Source organism: Armigeres subalbatus, chromosome 2 (assembly GCF_024139115.2).
Source record: "Armigeres subalbatus isolate Guangzhou_Male chromosome 2, GZ_Asu_2, whole genome shotgun sequence".
NCBI lineage: Eukaryota > Metazoa > Arthropoda > Insecta > Diptera > Culicidae > Armigeres > Armigeres subalbatus.
The window spans coordinates 48639151-48661967 of record NC_085140.1 but is presented as its reverse complement, the minus strand read 5'-3'; the positions used below and the strand labels follow the sequence as shown (position 1 = coordinate 48661967).

General features: G+C 40.9%; 1 protein-coding gene across 1 annotated transcript; it reads right to left on the bottom strand.

The window, feature by feature from the left end:
• Positions 1 to 470: 470 nt before the first annotated feature.
• On the bottom strand, positions 471 to 22817 carry LOC134214362 (uncharacterized). The gene is made up of 2 exons (XM_062693754.1): positions 22152 to 22817; positions 471 to 2758 (listed from the first exon to the last, which is right to left on the bottom strand). Exons 1-2 carry the CDS (start codon positions 22197 to 22199, stop codon positions 1256 to 1258), a joined length of 1551 nt encoding a protein of 516 aa, XP_062549738.1. The 5' UTR covers positions 22200 to 22817; the 3' UTR covers positions 471 to 1255.

The following is a 22817-nucleotide window of genomic DNA, read 5'->3' as shown; positions in this document are numbered from 1 at the left end:
TTAATTTATTATCATCTCATGAGGTGAAAGGAGTTTGGTCCCAGACAGTAATCGACAGAATAATTTTTATCATTCATTTCATGTCTTCTTGATAATGCCCGTTTGATTTCGATCACATTTTGCTCCTCACATGTTTTATACTTACGCATTTGTTTTTCATATTATTTCGGTGTAATAAGGTAGAGTGATGCGTGATTTCATGAACGAGGACTTACCAATGTTAAATATTTTCTCCAAATTTTACATCGTTGAAAGCCGTTTTTGAAGCCAGAACTTTTGATTAACAACATTGTAAATAATACACATCAGACTAACAGCTGTTTTCAAAAGAAAATGTTTTCTGCCGGCATGCATAAATTCGGAGTAAAGTCATCAAACAACTCTGGAAAGCGATCAGAAAAGTGGAAGCACCAAGGAATGTTCTCTAATATTTCATCAAGACTAAACCAAACACACTTGTGCTCCATAGCTAGTTTTACTTATTTTCTCTGCTTTATTATCGAATGATTTGCATTTGAACCATGTCACCCGCACACTGCGGCATATAATTCACTCTAAAGGGAAGGACCGCGCACCTACCGGCGGTGCGCTATTTTGTGGACAGTATTTTTTCGCTCAGAAGGATCATTACCAGGGAATAGAAAATGTTATTTTAGTTCTAGAGTTTTCCACCATTGAAGTTTATAAATTTCGTTCTTCGGAAATGCTACCCATTTTGTAAGGTACGACTTGTGTCAGGTAAGAAATAGTATAGAAGTTGGAGTATTCATTAGGATAATTATATTAAAGCAATCTCTTTTCAATAAGCACATATTATTACAAAGAATTATATTAGATATTAAAATTAGCGCTTATCGAATACACAGTCACAATGTCTAAATGAGATCATTAGTTCAATCAACAGAAAATAAAATCACATAGTAAAACGGCAAACACAAAGCACTGTCAATTCCTAGCATAATACAATTAAATACAAAAAAAACTAACGCAAAACTAGACTTAGACTTTTTTGTTTTGTATGTTTTTTTGCTTTCGCCTTCGTATAAATTAATTAATATCACATGCTTGATTTTTCACTGTCATTATTATACTGAGAACTAGATTTTTAACTCTCACTTTGAAACCAAGCCCTACTTCTGATGCGATTTTTCGAACCAACGAAAAAGACTCACAAGTATTGCTTTCTGCTTCCCGTGCCATTTCCGCCGGGGGCAGTATTGCACCGTCAACGCCAATCGTCACACCTCGCGCAGATCTAGATCTTGAGGGTGGCGCATCGCCGTTCCAGTTCCTCGTTGAACGAGTTGTCGAACACCTCGTCCTCGATCCAGGTCTCGACGGTGCTGGCAGAGGTACGTCGCGATGAGTTCGACGTTCGCCAGATCACGTCCGAGTCGATTTCGTAGCTTTTGTTGTTCAGGTTCTGCCACACGTCGGTGCGCACCTGGTAGAGCGGGGGATATGTTTTGGTCGTCGCGGTGTGGACTGGAGACTCGGATGCCGATGAGCTGTCCACGAACGGGTTCCAGGAAGACCGGTGATGCGGGGAAACGGTCGGCGACTCGACTTTGCTGGCTTCCAGCTCCCATGGATTTTTAGCGACCTTGTTCCACCGACTGTTGACGTTATAGTTGCGCCAGGAATCGACAAAGTCATCGCTCTTGCTGGTAGCTTCAGCGTACTGAGAGAGTGGGTGGTCCTGTTTACAGTCGAAGCTAATGGACAGGATGCTGTCGGCTGATTGGACTACGGCGGAACCATTCTGCGAGCGATTACTCGCAGTGGAGGGAGAGCTAGCTCCATTTCGCATGTATCGCTTGTTTCGATCGAATTTCACCTTTTCAAATACAATTTCCTCACAGTATCCGGTGCTACTACCGCCCGGTACAGGAGAACGCTCCGCAATATCCGGAAGCGGTTGACATATTTCAAATTGTAGCCGTCCACCTTCGTACGAACTTCCCGCACGGATTGCATCCATTTCACAAGCCGCCAGTTCATCATCGTCCTCATCATCATCGTAGTCGACACCATCTTCCATTCCAAATTGTGTCTCAATCTGATTGTACTTTTTGTGCTTTCCGCTCAGGAATAATGGTTTACTAATTTTACTTTTTTCACTCGTTTGCGACGCCAGATTATTCACATGGAACTTGCTTTCGCCATACACACCATCCCCATCCTTCCGATCGCCACCACCAGCAACGTGGTACAACGTTTTGCTAATTTTATCCAACTTGGCAGCTACCGCACTGCTGCTGTTATTCACCTCATCGTCATCTACCAGCTCCTCTTTGAAGCCCATCCGCATCCGGAAGCACTTTCGCAGATTCACGTTCTTGTTGTTGGTGATGTTCGTGCGCTTCTTCTGCATCTGTATGTTCTTCTCGTCCCGATTGGCCCGATAGTTGTTCTGTGTTGCCGGAATGTCCGGTTCCGGTTTGGGTTCAAAGTCCAATCGTCGCCGCGCACTCGGTGAATCATTATTGGCAGCCGCCACCGAGGACGATGATGACGGTGTCGAAGGTGACAGCCAGCTGCCGGTCGCTCCCAACCGCTCCGGCGTGGTCGGTTGCACTTTGCACCGCGTGGGAGTGCAGTTTTTGTGCAGTACGTACTTGGTCGTGGCTCGGTTGTTGAGGGAAATGGATCGGCCGGTCATGCCGGTGGTACCGCCAGCACCCTTTCCTGGTCCGGCGTTGCCGCTGGAGGTCGGCGATGTGGAGCCATTCGGGTGGAAGGAAAATTTTCTGATTATCTGGAAACGGGAGAAAAAGGAACAGAGAAAATGGTGTTAGTTGGAGCATTCCGGGTGCTGAAGGTAAGGCAAAGTTTACTGGCATTGAAACGGAAAAGTGGTTTTGGTGTTTTCGAGGTCACAGCTGCCGGTATGTGTGCAATCAATTAACACCCGGCGAAAATATTTAAATCCTTAGAGATGTTTTACAAAAACAGAAAGTAGACAAGTTCGTGGAATATGTAACAATTAAATTCAAAGGTTTTGCTGAAGTAAATCAATGGTAATAAGATATCATTTAGTTTAACCATAATTGATGAACATGGATGAAGTTCGATAATGGATGAACATTAATTCGATTTCCAAAACAATTATCGAAATATCTTTCTACTCAGAAAAGAAATTGCAAAAATGTTGATCATTACAAAAATAATGGACGTTCTATTTTAATGCGAAAAGTTTCTAAGAAGTTTGAAAAATTTGAAACAGTGGCTGAAATTCCTGACAATATAATTACAACATCACCCAAACGCACAAATCCGACCAATTTAGACCCAATTTAATAGGCACCACTTGTGCTCGCTTCTCGGAAACTCAACCCGAATTAAGGAAGGACTTTCCCTTCTAGGAAATCGAAAATTTGTCACTTTCGCGATGAGTGAGATCCCCAACCATGCACGGTGACCCACGTTGACAAGGATACAGCAGGATCCAACGAAGAATGGAGTCTGCCGGTGACGGCACGTTCCGGCATCATTCGCTGAAATGGGAGTTCACTTCCACGGCCTGGGAAAAAAAATTGATTCGACAGACAGGGCAAATGTGAACGTTACACAAGGAACCGTGTCTGAAAGCGTGCGTCGAGCCATGTTCGTTAATTAAATCTTGTTAATTCGTTGAAGCGCCGCCAATAATGCGTCAATGTCGTTTCGATAAATGACATTAAACGTTGTGAAATGTACCAACAGCATGATAAAAAATCGAGAAAAAAGCACGCCAGATTCGATCAATTTTAATTAACTTCTTCCGCTATAAAACCGTTGGAACGCTCCCGAAAACAGCGCAAGAAGGAGAAAATCGAACAGAGACAAGCAATGGAAAATTTTGCAATTAATTACTCGCCCATCCCCAGTTGATGGCTTCCTTCGCGGAAATGTTGTATTGAGAAAAAAGGATGGTGAATCTGTTCCCAATTCAATCAGATTAAGAAAACTTGTTCGGTTCTCTTTTCGTTAAAGTCATCTTCACTTGTCATTCCACCATGTTGGTCCGGATAGAAGGCATTGGCCCTTCGTTTTGAATTAGTTTAAGGGCCAATTTATTTACTTCCGCTTTGCTACAACGTGGTGCTTACACATCTGGTTTATGGTTTTAAACGGAGGTGAATAAATTGACCCTTACTGGATTTAAAGGGCTAATAGTGCGCTTAATGGTACTCCCAAATGTACGCCTTAATGAAATGTAAGTGGACCACTCTAGTTACATATTGCAGTATGATTTACAGGATGTTTTTAAGGTTTTGGAGGTTTAAATATCATTGCAAACAATCTTCAATCCCCAAAAAAATATTCGTAGAGGTCAGTTTTCACAAAAAAACCCAGATTTATCCACCTAGCGGTGATGGTGCCTTTTTCGTTCGTTCAAAAGGTTTGGAAAAATCTAAAATAACTCCAATATGTGGATTGGTCTTATTTTTCATAATTGTTTATATGCATAAAAAGAATTCTCGCCAAGCACAATTTGTTGCAAACAAATCGGATTAGCATAAGAGCAAAAAATGGCATTTTATTTTGTAGTTTTAAAATTAGTATTTTCGCCATAACTTTTGACCCAATTGTACGATCCGTCCAAGTTTCTACAGGAAACAATGGGACAAGATTCTGCGTCGAATGCAATCTGTTGCGAGCGACCTGAGAAGCACACAGATTGCACATCAATCACAGTAACTTATATATGACCGGATTCAGTCACTATATGGTTACTGCAACCAGATTTGTTGAACTTGTGTTGCTTGGGGAACAGATGAAGTCTAAGTGCTAAAAAAATGAGCTAGACTTTTTTGAACTCTTTTTCACAATAAATAGTAATTTGACCAGAACATCTAAGCCCATAGTCCGATCTGGACAATTTTCAATAAGAAAATATGAGACATTCTGCGTCGAATGAAATTTAATGCGAGCAAATCAGTTGAGGAAGAGTGCCTGAAAAATAAGTGACATTTTTTTTTAGCGATTTTTCCATAAAAAAAATGGTATAATTTTCGATCCCATAGTCCGATATGGCCAATTTTCAATAGGAAACAACGGGACAGGATTCTACGTCGAATGCAACTTGTTGTGAGCAAATCGGTTGAGGATAAGTGCCCGAAAAATGAGTGACATTTTTTACACGATTTTTTCGTATGATTTTGTATTTTGGCCATAATTCTCGATCCCATAGTCCGATCTGGCCAATTTCAAATAGGAAACAATAAGACAGGATTCTGCGTCGAATGCAACTTGTTGCGAGCAAATCGGTTAAGGATAAGTGCCCGAAAAATGAGTGACATTTTTTGAGTAGTTTTGCGCACACACACACACATACACACACATACACACACACACACACACACACACACACACACACACACACACACACACACACACACACACAGACATCACCTCAATTCGTCGAACTGAGTCGATTGGTATATAACACTATGGGTCTCCGGGCCTTCTATAAAAAGTTTGTTTTTGGAGCGATCATATAGCCTTTACCGTATACTTAGTATACGAGAAAGGCAAAAACTGCACGTCTCATGTATTTTTCATACAATTGGCGTCGATGATTTTTCACTTTGCCTAAATTTCATGATGACATGTTTGTTTGTTTTATTTTTGCAGTTTAGAATTGAAATATTCAATGATTTACGGTACTGAACAACAGACAAATAGGGGAACTGTTCCGTTTTCCATCTTATTGAACATATATTCATCTCATCGCAAAACAAAGAAATACAGCACCAATCTCGTCGCTTCTTTTTGTTAACACGCGTGCTCACTGGTGAAAAAAATCACAAAAATAAGAAAAAAAAATCCTTTTCATTGCTCTGTTTTTGATGTGATGGAAATATGAGCTATGGGATGAAGTGCCTAACCTTTCCCCTATATAGAAATTTTAGAAATCAATTCGTGTCTGGTTAAGATCAAAACCCAACGAAGGACATCAAGAATCTCTCTATCAAATACACAATGGAAAGTATCAACGCTGCACTTTTTTTCGGGATTTACGAAACATTATAACCACGAAGATTATTCTTCAGATTCGTTTGAACACGTATAGTAGTAAGTGAAGACGAGCTAGACAGTTTTTATTTCCACCAAAAATCGCAATCAGAATATTTATCATAGATTGTCGTTTATCGAGAAGTGTTTAATTGCGATTGGTTGTTAATCCTGACATTCTCTGCGGATAACCACTCCTGAAAATGGATACCATACCTTCTATAAGTAACAGCTGAACATTATGTTGTTATGGGACAGACAAACTATCTTTTAGAATCATTCACCGAACACATCAAAAATCATTTGAGAAAATTTCACACAGCGCCTGCAAAACTCTTCTCATTCACTTGGTCCGTTCTGAAAACGACATCCCGTGCAACATGATGTTTAATTGTAGATTCCTTCTTATTTCATAGTTTCATTACCCTAAAGCCCACCGAAGTGACGAGCTTATGTACTAGTTTTGTTACAACCGCTTTTGGCTAATGAGCACAGTCATTCGTCCACACCAAGGGTTGTCCTTACACGAAAAATGTCAAGGTGAAATCGAAACCACGGCCTGGTCTAGCATACACTTTGATTACGCAGCACACCTTTATTTACTTCATTTTGATGACATTCATTTTTATCTGGACAATAATAAAGCTGATCGCAAGGTGTTATCAACATTTTTTAAAGATTCTTAAGTAGATTTCTTGAAATTATGTTAATAAACAATGTCTACAAAAATATTAATAACCTACGAATGGGCGGATGGCGGCAGCTGAAATTTTGTCGGAACATAGTTCAAACCTATACCTTCGATATCACGAAAGAAAATCCCGAATCATCCACCTAGAGGTACCGTTCCTGTACTGTGATGCCTTTTCGTCCAGGGTGGGACGATGTCAGGACATTAGGCCGAAGGTCATTAGGCCGAACGGTCATTAAGCCGAATGACTATTAGGCCGCATTACCAGATAGAAGCAAAAAGTGAAAAATCAATCTTCACCTTACCCCTTACCCCTTTCTTGCATCTTCTTTCTTCTATCTGTCTTCTTTTTTGTTCTTCTTCCTTTTTTTCTTTTTCGCTCTTCTTTCTTTCCTCTTCCTTCTTTCTTCTTCCTTATTCCTTATTCTTCTTCCTTCTTTCTTCTTCCTTCTTCTTTGTTACTTATTTCTTCTCCCTTCTCACTTCTTCTTTTTGCATTCTTCTTCCTTCTTTCTTGCTTCATTCTTCATCTTTTTTTGTTCTTTCTTCTTCCTTATTCCTTCTTCCTTTTTCTTTTTCCTCTTCCTTTTTCCTTCTTCTTAATTCTTCTTTCTTTTTTCTCCTTTTCCCCACTTTTCTTCCTTCTACTTTGTTCTTCTTCTTCTTTTTTCCTTCTTCCATTTTCGTTTCTTTTTCTTTTCTTTCTTTCTGTTGCTTCTTTCTTTCTTCTTGTTTCTTCCTTTTTTCTTCTTCTTTCTCAATTATTCCTTCTTTCTTTCTCCTTCTTTCTTCTTCATTTTTCCTTCTTCGCTTTTTTCTCCCTTCTACCTTCTTCTTTATTCCTTATTCCTTATTCTTCATTCCTTCTTCCTTCTTCTTTCTTTTTCTTCCTTCTTCCTTCTTCTTTTTCCTTATTCCTTTTTCTTCTTCTTTCTTCCGTCTTCCTTCTTCCTTCTTACATCTTCTTTCTTCCTTCTTCCTTCTTCCTTCTTTCTTCTTCCTTCTTCTTTCTTCCTTCTTTTTTTCTTCTTCCATTCTACTTCTTCTTCTCTTCGCACTACTCGCTTCCCACTCCCCAGTTCTCATTCGGCATAATAGCCATTCGGCATAATGACCGTTCGGTCTAATGACCATTCTGCCTAATGACCCAGCATCGAGTGGGACAACCCTTCACGGACTCCATACGACGAAAACAAAACTACTGATTGAACGGAACTACTATTGATTTAATGCCAACGATTGACAAAGTGCCTTTCATAGACGACTCCGAGTACGAGGGCATTTACAAAATAAAATTTATGTACTGTGCACGTGTGAACAAACATTTGAATAAATTCGATTGGACTTATAACGTGCCTTTCATAGACGACTCCGAGTACGAGGGCATTTACAAAATAAAATTTATGTACTGTGCACGTGTGAACAAACATTTGAATAAATTCGATTGGACTTATAACGTGCTAAATGCTCTACGCATTTAATACGAGCGGTTAGCGCTAAGACAGAAAACAAAAAATGACACGCTGATGACACAAAAAATGACAGCGCAGTTGACATAAGTAGTCAACTGGATCGTCTTTTGCCCATCGTTTGGATAACATCCCTTTTGAGCCTGTGTATTCCATTCAGATAGCCTGCTGCTGTTCCAACCGAAGAAAAGTAAACCGCAGAGCCGCTGTACCGAATTACAGGGTTGTTTACGGAATGTGCGATCCGTCTCCAGGGATCGTCATCCCACATGGACGCAGCTCCACTCAGGACCACAACGTCATCATGCGGACCGGAGCACATTATTGGTTCCGATCGTCAGCTATTAAGCCGGTAGCGCCGCATCACTCAGTCTGAAAAGCATCGTCCAGACTGATTGCCATTCTCGTAGGGCCGTAAAGCCTCATCATTTGGACCGGAGAGCATCATCCGGCCCAATTAACCTATCTGCAGCAGCAAACGTCTACGAAACAGAAATGAAGAACATTCGTGAACAAGGTGAACAAGGTGAATGAGTATGTTTGGGTACGAACGTAGCTGCTGCTGGATCCAATCAGAGCAACGTGAGAGCTGCTTTTCATTTGTGTTATTTTTGTTTTCTGTGTTCGCACTAACGGGTCGCGATATACTTGACGTAGTTGAAGTTCAATCCGAATTTAAATACTAATTTTCGTGCACAAGTTCCCAATAATTGTTATTCGGTCAAATGACCTGTTCGGCCCAATAACCTGATCAACGAATTCCAAGAATCCCTTTACTTGGTATTTAATGACTACGAAAAAGCTTTCGACCGTCTCAATCACGAGAATATGTGGGGCGCCCTGAGACGCAAGGGGGTTCCTGAGAAAATCATCGGCCTCATCGAGGCACAGCACGAGGCCTTTTCGTGTGGAGGGCTGCACAATGGGGTCTTGTCCGGCCCTATCCGGGTCGTAGCTGGCGTGAGACAAGGATGTATTCTATCACCTTTACTGTTCCTGATCGTAATCGACGAGATTCTGATAAGTGCGATTGACCGTAAACCAAACCGCGGGCTGTTATGGCAGCCTATTACCATGGAGCACTTAAACGACTTCGAATCGGCTGATGACGTTGCACTCCTCACTCAACGGCGCTCTGATATGCAGAGTAAGCTCAACGACCTTGCCGAGCACTCCTCTTCGGCAGGCTTAGGCATCAACGTCAACAAAACCAAAAAACACAGTGACTCCTTCCAGTTTCACAGTAGCCAGGCAATCAGTGGAGAATGTTGAAAGCTTCCAATATCTTGGTAACCAGATGGCGTCAGACGGCGGTTCCAAGATCGACATAGGCGCATGGATTAAGAAAGCAAGGGCTGCCGTTGCGAGTTTAAGAAATATCTAAAAAAAAACAGGCAGATAAGTGAACGCAACAAAATACAAATTTCCAAATCCAACGTGAAGTCTGTGCTGTTATACGCTAGCGAAACATGGTGTGTATCAGTGAAGAACACTCAACGGCTGCAGGTGTTCATCAACAGATGCCTGCGGTATATAATTCAGGCCTGGTGGCCTCACAACGAGCTCCATCGTCGTTTTCACCAGAGGCCGTTAGCAACAGAAATTCGGGATCGGCAGTGGGGCTGGATCGGCCACACTCTACGTAGGGGCGGAAACGAAATCTGTAAACAAGTATTAGACTGAAACCCAGCGGGACATCGCAGCTGAGGCTCATCGCGGCGAAGCCTCAATAAAGAAATAAAAGAAGTCGACCGAAATCTAACCCGGCAACAGGTTAAAGCGATAGCTGGACAACGCTCAGGATGGAGATCTTTCAAATCGGCCCTTTGCACTACCTAACCTATTCAGCCAATAGTCCTATTCGGTCAAATGTCCTATTCGGCCAAATGTCACATTCAGCCAAATATTCTATTATGAAAAATGACTATTTCGGCCAAATGACCTATTCGGCTGGATGACCCGTTCTGCCAAATGACTTTCGGCCAGATGGGTTTCGGCCTAATGGTTTTATTCGGCTTAGTGGAATTCGACCAAAGGACTTTCGGCAGAATGGGTTTGGGCCAAACGACCCTTCCCCTGCTCCTGCCTTATGAAAATTCACCGAGACGGAATTCATAATTGAACGTAAAATTCTTCTTCTTCTTCTTCTTCTTATTGGCATTACATCCCCACACTGGGGCAGAGCCGCTTCGCAGCTTAGTGTTCAATAAGAACTTCCACAGTTATTAACTGCGAGGTTTCTAAGCCAGGTTACCATTTTTGCATTCGTATATCATGAGGCTAGCACGATGATACTTTTATGCCCAGGGAAGTCGAGACAATTTCCAATCCAAAATTGTCTAGACCGGCACCAGGAATTGAACCCAGCTACCCTCAGCATGGTCTTGCTTTGTAGCCGCGCCATAATTTTAAGTTTCTGTGATGATAAAATTATTGAAATTTCAATTTAAGGTCACTCCTGACAGAATCCAAGTTTCAAAGTGCTCGCGTTTTCTGGGGCACACCACTCGATACGGATGCAAAGCACATCTGTCATTTTTATTTTTTCACGCATGCTGAATCAACAAAAATGACAGTGACCTTAATATATCTTAATTATACAAGATTCTATTGAAAACCATGGTTTGCGAGCACGTGGTGGTCAAATTTTAAAAAATATCGAAGTAGCTTTTTTCATGGAGGTATGTTTTTCTTAGGCGACTATCTGGCGCGTATTTTTCGTTGCGACCAAAAATGAGCCGAAGAGTAGATTTTTTCATGAGCGGTACAGTACATCATTGAAAGTTTATGAAAGACGTTTTCTTAATTCGTCGTCTTAATGCGTCACATTCGAAGTGTCATTTTTCTAACTAGCCTACTTTGTTTTCTGTATACCGTGCTGCGAGGGTATTCAACGATTGCTTGATTCTATATGTGGTCGGGATTCAGCCAAATCGCACCGCCAAAGCAAAATTTGCACAAATTTTCGTGTAGCAGATCCAAATGATCACAAATCGTATCGGATATCCGTCTACCCTATAACTGAGAATATCCAACAACAAATTTACGAATGCATTGATATGAATTACTTTCGGTTTTCATTCTAAGAACAAAATATCAAATATCAGTCAAAAAGAGGCTTGGTGCGGTTTCGTTGGACCCCAACCATGTGTAAATAAAAAGTCGTTGATTTGCCTTACAAACAACATGGTGAACCATGCGTCTCCATGTTTGTGTGGTGCATATGTTATGGAGAGTGTTTGTCCTTGACTTTTTATTTCCGAAAATTTATATCTCCAGAACAGCTAATCTAATTTATTGATATAATAAATATGAAAATAAAAATATTGAAAGGTTAAAATATAAAAACAAGCAGTCGTTGAGGACTCATGCATTGAAAATCAAGGTAATTTTTTTCGCGAATTATTTATTCAAATACCGTGGAGCCTTTATAGTTTGACCAAGCGCAACGATGCCCCTGATCCAGGAGGAAGAACTAGCAGTTGCTGATCAATCCATGAATGGGTACTAAGGTTCCCTTCGAAACTTCCCAAAGCTGCACACTTGTCAGTCATAGACGAGTTACTAAAACCTGTGTACGCCTAAATCAAGTCATAATATTATTTGAGTTGCTGCAAAAAATTAGCACGAATTGTGATAATTGGGACTGTTGGCCTATAAGAAAAATGGCACATCCAAAGTGACGCATATTTTATTTTTTCGCCATATGTTGGAGTACAAAAGCAAGCATGCTGAGACCGTTGGGCATCGGCTCAGTTGAGCTTGTGCGAAAATAGTAGTGACGTCACATGTTTACATTCAAGCCTGCCTTGTTTTTTTTTTGCATGCCTTGTAAGAGGTGAAGATGTTACATCACAGTAACCTTTAAAATAATAATTGTCAAATAAATGAATATTTTTTGTTCATTCTTTGTCCAGCCATTCGAACCAAGAAGTTGATTTAGAACGGATTTATCACGGTTAAAAGACTTTTATTCTTCCATTTACTTCCAATAATTAATTTTGATGTAACAGATACGCATACACATTCCCGTGTCGAAACGTCGGACGAATAAAAACTCGTTTTAATCATATTAGACTGCGTAGCCGTTAATTAATGATCTATGATATAAATTAGTTAGTGGAAGTAAATGGAAGAATAATAGTCTTATAACCGTGTAACATTCCCCTAAGACGCTCGCAAATAATTAATCAACGGATTTATCAGTTATTTGGAATGAAAGCAATTTGAAATTTGTCATTTGATATAATGCACATTTGGCATAATTTTGAACTGTGAAAAGGGAGAATCATTCGGTTTATTGTTATCAAAAAGAGAATACGGTGGTCGAATCTCGTGCCAAGAAGCTATTGTCTGCGAGTGGTAGGTTCAGCCGAAATGCATTGAAATGGATGACGAGGCGTACATTAAAGCAAACGCCTAGAAAATCCCCAGCCTGGAGTTTTTCGTCCGCAAGTCCAGCCTGAAAGTTCGAAGAAGTTTCGGAAGGAGAAAGTCGACAAATGTTCTAAGAAATACTTGGTATGGCAGCAAGTCGTACATAACGACCGGCACCATCAGCGACTGAATTTATAAAAAAGAATACACTCCTGTTTTGGCCGGATCTGACATCGCTCCATTACGCGAAACCGGTGATGAAATGGTACGAAGCCAACGATATTTTTTTGTGCATAAGAAAGTACATTCGCCTGAACTTCGCCGATTAACATTTTTTAGCGACTTTGAAGGCCAAGTTCCTAAAAACAGGCAAGATGTTCAGAAACGACGAGGAATTGAAAGAAATAATGAATGAAAGCGTGTAAGAAAGATGGCGCAAGTGATGCCAAAAATGCAGTAAAAATACTGAAAACGGAACATCATTCGAAAAGTTCAAAGCGCAAGGCACGTGTTCAAATCACTGTCAGTTAACCGAAATAAGAATTCGTTTGTGATTTTTGACCCATTAACCACGACTGTAGTTCACAGACGAGTTCCCTCAGAATTGTCAATTTCCTGACTTCATGTATCGAAAAATCAGGTGGGAGTATCTATGACTCATCGTGATTTTTATGTCATGTCTAGATGATTTTGCTTAACTGTATCATTGAACCATTGATTAAGGCTAATCTGCAGTAGGCGGCATTGGCTTGCGGTTTTATTATTTCGGTCGGGCTTGGGACAGTGTTGAACATTCCCGATTATCTCTTTCACGAACATCAAACTGAAGCCAACCGCCGCCGATCACCAGATGCATCTACAGCAAATTATATAAAAATTGTTCTCTCACGCCGTTCCACACATTCCAACATATGTTCCGAATGTTTATGACTCACATTCCACCGAACAGCATTTTCCCACACACCACCGAGTCGCTCGTCGGGGTCAGCTCGAAGCGACCATCAAAATTCTCACAGATTTATATTCGATTCAGGCGATGGCTATCGCCCTTCTGCCCCTCACAGTAAAAGATTCGACGAGAAGCGAAACGGAAAGAAGTAACCGAAACGTCCAATGTAGGCACAAGAAGTATCAGGGGGGCTATTATCGTGCTGATCATCACCGACCGCGGGCGGTTGGATCCCATCGCATCCATCGTCGTCGTGCGGTCATGGTGGGCTCCAACAGAAGCGGATCCCAGCGGCAGTGTTCTCAATTCACATGGGGTGTACCTTTTTTTTTCGCCACACACCGTTATAGAATAATGCATCGCAGAGAAAGTTCGGTCCCATAAATATGAAAATCAAGACAACCCGTCAATCGGATGACGGACAACTTGATCAATCACATCGGCATCATTTGTCAGCCAGGCTGATTCAGGGGGCCCAATATTTTTTCGTGACACCCTGTTTCCGTTTCGACTTTCTTCGCAGGTCGGCTCCTCTCGGCTGCCCCCCGCGGGGAATCCTTTCGGAATCCGTGCGATGACTGTCGCTGGGATTTTCGTGTCTTTTTATTACGGCATGACTCCAAGGGTTGCGGCAAAAAGTAGTTTTGCAGAAAACCGTGAGGTGGCAAAATCTGTACACTATTCAATATTCTGGTGAATAATTAGAGTCAAGAATTATAGTTAAGAAAGTATTGCAAAATAGGGAATTTAAGTGGAAGTATCATTATATGTGTATAGATAAAAGAAATTAAACAACATTACGAACACTGTTTCGAACCAAATTGAAAAATGACCAAAATCCATGTGTATAAAATACGCACCCGTACGGTAGATCATAAGAAATAAATCAGAGAGCAAGCTGGTTCTTAGTTCGTGATTCGACACTGAACTGTGCCGTCTCCTGATCTGCGGCGGTAGAATCACAAGCTCTAGAACGCAAGTGGCGCTGTAGTCATATAAATATATATTTTTAATGTACAACCAAAAACAATCTTGAATGTTTAATACGCGTCGTAATGCTCAGTTCTGATAGTCGAACCTAATTTATTATTCCAGGTACTTGAGTAGTGCATGTAACAACAACTAATTGATCGCCAAAAGTGGCGACATCAGCAATCTCATCCGTTTCCATTTTTAAACTTCACCGGCTCTGTAATATGTATGACTAGTCGGAAGTACAAAGGGATCACTCAACCGAAGCATTGCAATAAATTTAAACTGTTGCCAAATAAGAGACGTGAGCTGTGGGAAAGGATACAGGGCAGATTTCTTATGTGGGTCCCGCTTTCTGTTCAGTTTCGTGAGACCGTTTTTCATTCTTCCTGTTGTGGTTGGGATTTTTTTGTGTGGTTTTTTCGTTTACTTACATGTGATATTGACTAGTTACCGCTACAAGGGGACGAGTTGCGGATCACGAAAACGCCATGGTTGGAAGTGTACTGATGTTTTTATGGCTGATTCACAACTTTAATAATGTTTCCAGCGTTAAAGAGTTCAATGACGTTTTCAGAAAATATTAACAACAGATATAACAAGCTTTAGTTTAAAAGAATCATATTTTTATCTCCGAATAGTCGGTTATATTATCTTCAAAATCGCTTCAAAACTAATACCCTGATTTGCACTGCATTGAATACCATCAAGCAATCTTTGTTTGAAAGCAGTATCAGACGACTATTATATTGAAATAGAAAAGCTTATTGAAAGTGTTCGACGTCGATACACATCGGGCCGTAAATTGCGTACCACATTGAAGTACGATGTAGAAGGAAGCATCTAAGTTCATTAAAGGCAGGATGTCGAGGGGATTCTGTTCCTTCTAACATGAAATTCGTCTCAAAAACTATAACACTTTTTACCTTTCTCGTACAATAAAGTTGTAATAAATTTCACTAGAGAAAGGATGTTTTGATAGGAAGTTCGTGTCATCGATAGCTCGATGGTTTGGCCAAAGGTCCATCTGCTCGTGCGTATGAGTTTGTGCGAAATAGATGATAAAATCTCGGCAATGGTTCCCATTGATGTTTGCTACAGCTCAGCTTTGATACGATGAATATAGATGAAAGACCCATGGGGTCTCCAGTAAAGGAGTGCACCGGTTCAAAAATCGTCGGTGGCTGCTTTTGTTATAATTTCGGTCGGCTGGGGCGGCATTTTCGGGGTCACACCGAAAGCCATTTTTGCCGTCGGTGGTGGCGGCTGGCTTAACCGGCGAGGTGAATTTTAAATTGCATTTGTTTCTTAAAGGTTTTCTACTGGATTTGTTCGTGATATTTTCGAGACATAAACAAAAGAATATCTTGAAAATTTCATAGTCCAAAAATTTTTCTAATTTATCCAAAAATATTTAATTTGGATTTTTTTAATTTTTTTTTGTAGTTAGGTTTGGTGGACCTAAACTTATGGCTGAAGCAAATCATACCCGTTTATCACTACTTCAGTGATTTAAAAAGTCCACATTTTTTCCCAAACATTCTCAAAATTGTTATTTAATGTGTATAGATCCACGATCCTCTTCTCACACTTACTTTGAAATTTTGTCGACTTATGTTCCAAGATTTTAGGTTTAAAAACTTAAGTTAATTTGAACAAAAAGTGTTGTTGAAATCAAAAAAAAATCTCGTACAAGTAGAATTTTTGAATGCAGAAGAGTCGTTTGGCAGAAAGCCATTTTGTCGAATGCCACAACGCCCAATAAGGCAAATCAAGCGCTTATATGACCAAAATTATTGCTCTATAGCTTAAATTGTTTGTTGGTAAGGCCGAAAGTCTAAGACTAATTTTTTTAGCGGGAAATGTCATTTGGTCGAATAGTTCCTTTGGCCGAAAAAAAAACAGTTGGTCGAATTGGCCGAAAGGGTCATTTGGCCGAAATGGACATTCGGCTGAAAGTGTCGGTCGGCTGAATTGATCATTTTGCCAAAAAAAAACGTTTAGCTGAATACGTCATTTGGCAGAAAATGCTGTTTGGCTGAAATGTTTGTTTTGCAGGAAGGACATTGTGGGGCCAAATGACTCTTTCTGCTAAACGAAAATTTCTACCAAACGGCATTTTCGTCCAAACGACCATTTCGGCCAAATGATATTTTCAGACAAATTAACTGTTAGGGCAAACAACTATTTCGGTCAAATTACCAATTCGGCCGAATGAGTCTTCCTGCTGTTTGTCACTTTCTGCCAAATGTAATTTCCGGCCAAACCTTTTTGGACCTAATACCGTTTCGGACGAAAGTTAAATTCGCTCGAACGACAGGTAGGGCCATTTGGCCGATAGACACAAGGCCAAAAAGTGTTTTGCCGAACAAACCATTAGGTCAAAACCCATCTAGCGGACAATCTCTTTTAGCTAAATTGGACATACGGCAAAAAGTTGTTTTGCCGAAATGGTCGTTTGGCAGAAAGGCCATTTGGCCGAAAATGTTATTCGGCCAAACAGGTGGATATTTTGACCATTTAACCCGTTCAGTAATCAACATTTGGCCGGTGGACCAAATGGTCCGTTCTGTCAAACGACCATTTCAGCTAAATTACCGATTCGTTCGGCCGTATGTCGCTTTGGCCAAATGAAATTTTTGGCTAAACTGTTTCCGTTGTATAACCGTTTTGCCCCAAGGTTCATTTCGGTCAAATACAACTCGGCTTGATGATTTTCGACGAATTATTCGGCCAAAATGCATTCGTAAAATAATTTTTGCTTTCGGTCAAACGACCCTTTCTCTTTTTTAATAATTTTCCATTGAATTTCCGAATAATTTCTTATAGACAATACAAAGATTTCTTCAAAAATCCGATTTTTTTCGTGGAATTTCCGAACTGTATCCCGTAATAATTTAAAAAAAATCTTAAAAGATCTGAACAATTTTGGTTTAAATTGTTGGTGTCCACATTTTGAACAATCTCTGGCGGAAAATCTAAAAAAAAATCTGTGTAACTTTCTAAGAAGAATCAAAAGAAACTTTCGTGAAACTTCAAAGTAGTTGCCACGGAAAATCCGAAAACAAAAATCAAATTAATAATGTGGAAAAGCTCAGAGAATTACGCCGCCAGCGGCTAAACGAATTTTTCGGCCAGGTGGGCTTCGGCCTACTAATGGTTTGTTCCACGAAGGACATATTCGGCCAATAAACTTTAGGCTCAATGATATCCGGTCGAAGACTTTCGGCCAAACAACTGTTTTCGTCGTTTGGTCGAAAGTCATTCAGTGGAAAGCCATTTGTTTGGATGCCACATGGTCGAATGACACGTTAAGCCGAAAGTCATCTAGCCGAATTGAACGTTTTGCTGAAAATCTCATTTAACTGAAAACAACATATGGCTGAAAATGTCATTTGCTGAACGGACGCCGAAAATGTCGACCAAACAACTTTTAGGCAAAATGGCCAGTTCTACAGAATGACACTTTTAGCCGAATGTCCATTTCCACTAAATGACCTTTACATTCAAAAAACTGTATCATTTCGGACAAACGGCATTTTCGGACAAACGGCATATTCGGCCAGATTCCTTTTTTGGCAAAATGGTTTGGGCCTAATGGTTTTTAGGGTCAATATTGGGTCATACAACTTTGTAGACATTTCGCCTTGTAGCCTTCGGCCAAATGACTTTCGACCTAACGACCTTTCATTCAAGAATTTGATTTCAACAATAAAACGAGAGAAATTACAAAAGTTTTCTATAAATTGTGCGTGTCGTCGTGCTACAGTATGAAGAGAAGGTGTGAAAATGCAGATTGCAGATTGATATCGAATGCAATCGGATTTTTTCCTGATTCTGTCGAACTGTATTGTTTTTACGCAAATAATTTGACGCATACACATTTCTATCTGCAGCTATCAATTTATGACTGAACATATGACAAGTTATTCAAAATGTTAACAAGGGATCCACAGTTTGAATTTCTCTTGAACGGTTGTTCCCCTGAGCGCTGACATACAAACAGCGATTTCCTCCACTATTCCATTCCAAACAATCCCCGGGATCTCTTCCTCTCCCTTCCTATAATCTCTATAAGCAAACACTGTCCCATGTTCGAACCCCCTAAGCTCCTGAGGAACCGGCGGCGGAACTCGAACAGGTGTGATTATCCTCCGGTTCCCACACATCATCCTAAACCGGCCCGGCTGGCTTCATATGGGCTCGCTAATGGATGCGAAGAGTTGGTACGAAGAGGAGAAAAAAGCACAATTTCATCGGACACACAGAAATGTTGGGTTCAACACACGGCTCGGCTGGCTGCTGGTTTTTGGGTTTGTGGGAACATTTCGGGAGCAAAGATTTTGAAGGACGATGACGACGCTCGTCTGGAAAAGGGAAATGAGTCCAGGGAGAATAAGAAAACGTTACAAAAATAAGTCATGCACCCCTGCTGGACGGTACACGGATGTTTGGTTCGAGAGCCGTCGTTGTCGTCGTGATGCGAGATGATGAAGCTGATGTCGTAGTTGTTGTTTTTGTTGGAAGATGATGAGATATGTTGTGGGAAAGAAATTGTTCGGAGCTCATCATAACTGCTACAAGGGCTTTCCCCTTTCCTGTTGCATGGGCCTTATGGACGTGGGGAAGGAACAAGCGACCGTTGAAGTGTTTGGTTTCGTTACTTTTTATTCCTTTCTTCTGGGAGCTGTTGAGGATGGACGTAGGTATGGACCGACTTGGACAGATTTTTTATGTTCAGATACCTTATTTGCCTACTGGCTCAGGAAGGATGAGATGAGGAAGTGAAGTATCGAATAAAGGAAGGCAGAGACTGTGGGAATGAAATTTGAGTCAAGTTGAGGATAATTGGAATGACCAGAAGCTGAGTGTGCGGTTGGACGCTTTAAGCGAACAATAAAGTGGTTAGCAAAGATGGTTTTTTTAAATTGTTTATGCATTTTACATATCTGATTACTTATTGATTCCATTTTTTATAATATACACAAATTGTGCGATTTCAATAGTTTGCAAACACTTTATTATTGCGGTTTCAAACTATTTTACTGAAATAAATTAACAACAAAAAGATACCTTTTCGTATATGAACGATTTTCATCCCTAATAATCACACGTATTACGTAATTGAGCTATTTTAAGCTTATTTTACCTTAAATAAATCCACAAAGCCTTTGCGATGAAGAAAGATAACTCGCTTACGTAGAACTTTAGCAACTGTTACGAAATTATGTTATAATCTAATTTAATTTCTACGATGCATTAGCTATCTAGTGAACCCAGTTTCCTCGAAGTGTTTGTTGCGAAATTACGCTCTTTCTTGAACAGGATGCACCACCCCCACCTGAGCCGCCCACCGCATGCTAAGTGCACACCAGATCACATCAAAGAAGCGGAGTGTGCCTGATTGCTTGTTCAGCATCTTTGTGCAGTCGTAGTTCGGTAGGTGTAAATAGTGAGTATCACTGCACAAGCATTTTCCTCGAACTGCCGGTGGGTGGATGAGGGTTGACACCTTCCATAGAAACCCACTGATAACACTTGCCTCTATTCAGTTCAGGTCCGATGACAACGATTCAGGCGAAACGACATTATTGGCTTCAACTGACAACTAGTAACAGCTATCGAATTTTTCTCCGCTTCTTATACACGCGATGACACTGACATATTTTTCGGAAGTCGGTTCGGGCTGCCCCGGGAGCGTCATTCTATTCATATATGCCGCAGCATCAGCGAAGAGGCCGAAGGAGGGAAGGTCGTTGAATAAAGATTGAAAGTTGATTTTATTGCTTCGGAGACATCGGATGCCCAAAACGAAGTTCAGAATTGTACAATCGAGAGTGGATTTTTTCAGATCAATTTTTATTCTGTCGATAAGCGTTTCCGTTAGTATCCCTTCCGGTTATATCTGATCTGTTTTATATGGGAGGGAAAAGGCAAGAGATGACATGGATAATGTGCCTTCTGCAAGTGCAAATAGACAGACATTTATTGTGATCAGATGTGTGAGGAAATTCGAATTAATCGATTTTATTTTCTGTATTCAATATTATACTAAATCGTTTATTTAATGTTCAGTCAATATTTGTTTATTCGATCTCTCAAAGAGTGTGAAAAGTGTATACCAATTTTTACCAGCATTATATAAATCGATGTTATTCCGTTGTGCAGTCTATTGACTTACTACCCTTCACGAAGTTTTTATAGCATCGGTAGTTGCTGAAAAACTCTTCCCAAAAACCACCCATCCGTAAATGATAGGTTTTAAAACTTGACGTAACACCAAACAATATAATCCGGTATCCGTTCTCATGCTCATAAAATCACAAAATCCTACACTTCCACCAACGAGCGCCACCTCTGGTCGCACCGGGCGAGCACTGCATGCATTATCCTTTTGTGTATAGATGCTAAAAAAATGCAGTTCGTATACACGAGGGAGGGTTATGGCATAAGCTCCGTTTCATTCTGAAGTAGAAGCAACTCAGTAAATCAGTGGTCTTCAAACAGCAAAGGGCGTACAGGTTTTGTGCAACCTTGCAATTTCGTTTTATTTGTAGCAGATTGATGACCATCAACCGCCAAAACTTTAAAATTAGGTCTGCGAGCCAAGAGAACAAAAGAATTTGATGTTAAGCGTTTTCTAGTAATTGAATATCTTTATATTTGCCATACAAAATACATGCAATACAATTTCGAAAGGAATGCTAAAAAAATAGCTCAAATCACAACCAGAAGCGCCATGGAAGAAAATAAATCAGTGGTTATTTCATTTGCATATGAAAATGCATGACTGTAATCGACCCCACCTTGCAATTTGTTAGAACTTATCCTTCAGTCTTATGGAACGTACACACGGTCAAGCAGTTCGACCAACATTGACTCCACCTCCCGTTTATTCAAACATTCATCAATTTTTATCAACACCGACACGAACAATCAATTTATTCGACCAACAATATCACACACGAACGACCGAAGCACCAACTCGAGCACCAACCATCAAAAAATATATGGGGTTTGTGCAACTTCACTACAAATGCTCAAACATGTTCGGCGAACCTTGACTCCACCCCGACAACTCAAACCAAAATCAAACCGTTTTAATTTTTCCCAACCGAGCCGCCAACTGTCAAATGGTTGTTCGAACAACTTCACACACGTTCCAACAAAGCAGCAACCGAAGCGTTTTCTTGGGGGTGGAGTCAATGTTCGTCGAACTGCTTGACTGGTGTGTACGTAGCATTACGACCGACATTCAATTCCTCTAACATAAACCTAGTGGGCCTTGAAATCAAACATAGTTGGGAATTCCTGCATCACACCCAATCCCCTTTTGGAGAACGGCAACTTGTTAAAATTAATTGCCACCCCTGTCGTTGCTGCAATACCCCAGCGTTTACGTATAAAGAACTCACTGTGCAGCGTGAGAACATCCGATTCAACCGGTTCCCTTCGTACGTGTACAGCGTTTAGAAGTTCACCCCCTTTCGCAGCTCTTTTAATCTATTGGGCGAATCCAACAGAAGATAATTAAAACCAAACAGTGTCGTTCCGTTCGTCTAGTCAAGCTACTGAATTCCACCAGCCCTTTTCACGATCCGGGTTTATGCTACGGAATGCCACCCACAAAAAGTAATCTCCTCGAAATGCAACTAATTGAAATCTAAATGCAAATCCAGTTACAAACACTCACCTTCACGCAACACTTCTTCGTCTGCTTCAGGAGCTGCGACATGGTCATGTTTTGCTTTCAGCAATCGGGTTCATTCGAGAGGGTCCTCCAAACGACCGCGTGTGCCACCGCAAATCCACTACTCGTCACCACCACCCGCTATCACTCCTCTGCACGAGCTTCTTCCCCACTAGTCAAGCACCGCAAATTAGTACGGTTTACGTTGCCCTCCGGTAATCCACTTATAAGACTCTTTTCTTCAATTTCCGGGCACTTAATCCTCCTTACGGCAGGCCACTTTGTCCCACATTAGCCGTCACTAATCCCTCCGCATTCAGTCCTAACGGTCGCCGCAATGAAACAAAAAACCAATAGAGCAATCACACACACCAGCAATCGCACCGGTACCGTACCGTCTCACAGGAAGTGGCAAATCACCGTTAGATCCTTTCCATTAATTCCCACACTCGTTACTTGCATTCACAAATCCACCCCGAACCGTTCGCGATTCTTTTCCACCATTTATCTAACCACGGCACCAATCCAAGGATGCTGAATAAATTCGCTTCAATTATCTCCACTCAAACAATAGAACACACAAATCAGGTTCCTGTGTCGCGCGTTGTGAACCGGCTCTAGTCCTTCTCGCACGTCCGCTTAGGCGATGGGCGACCAAGTGAATGATGC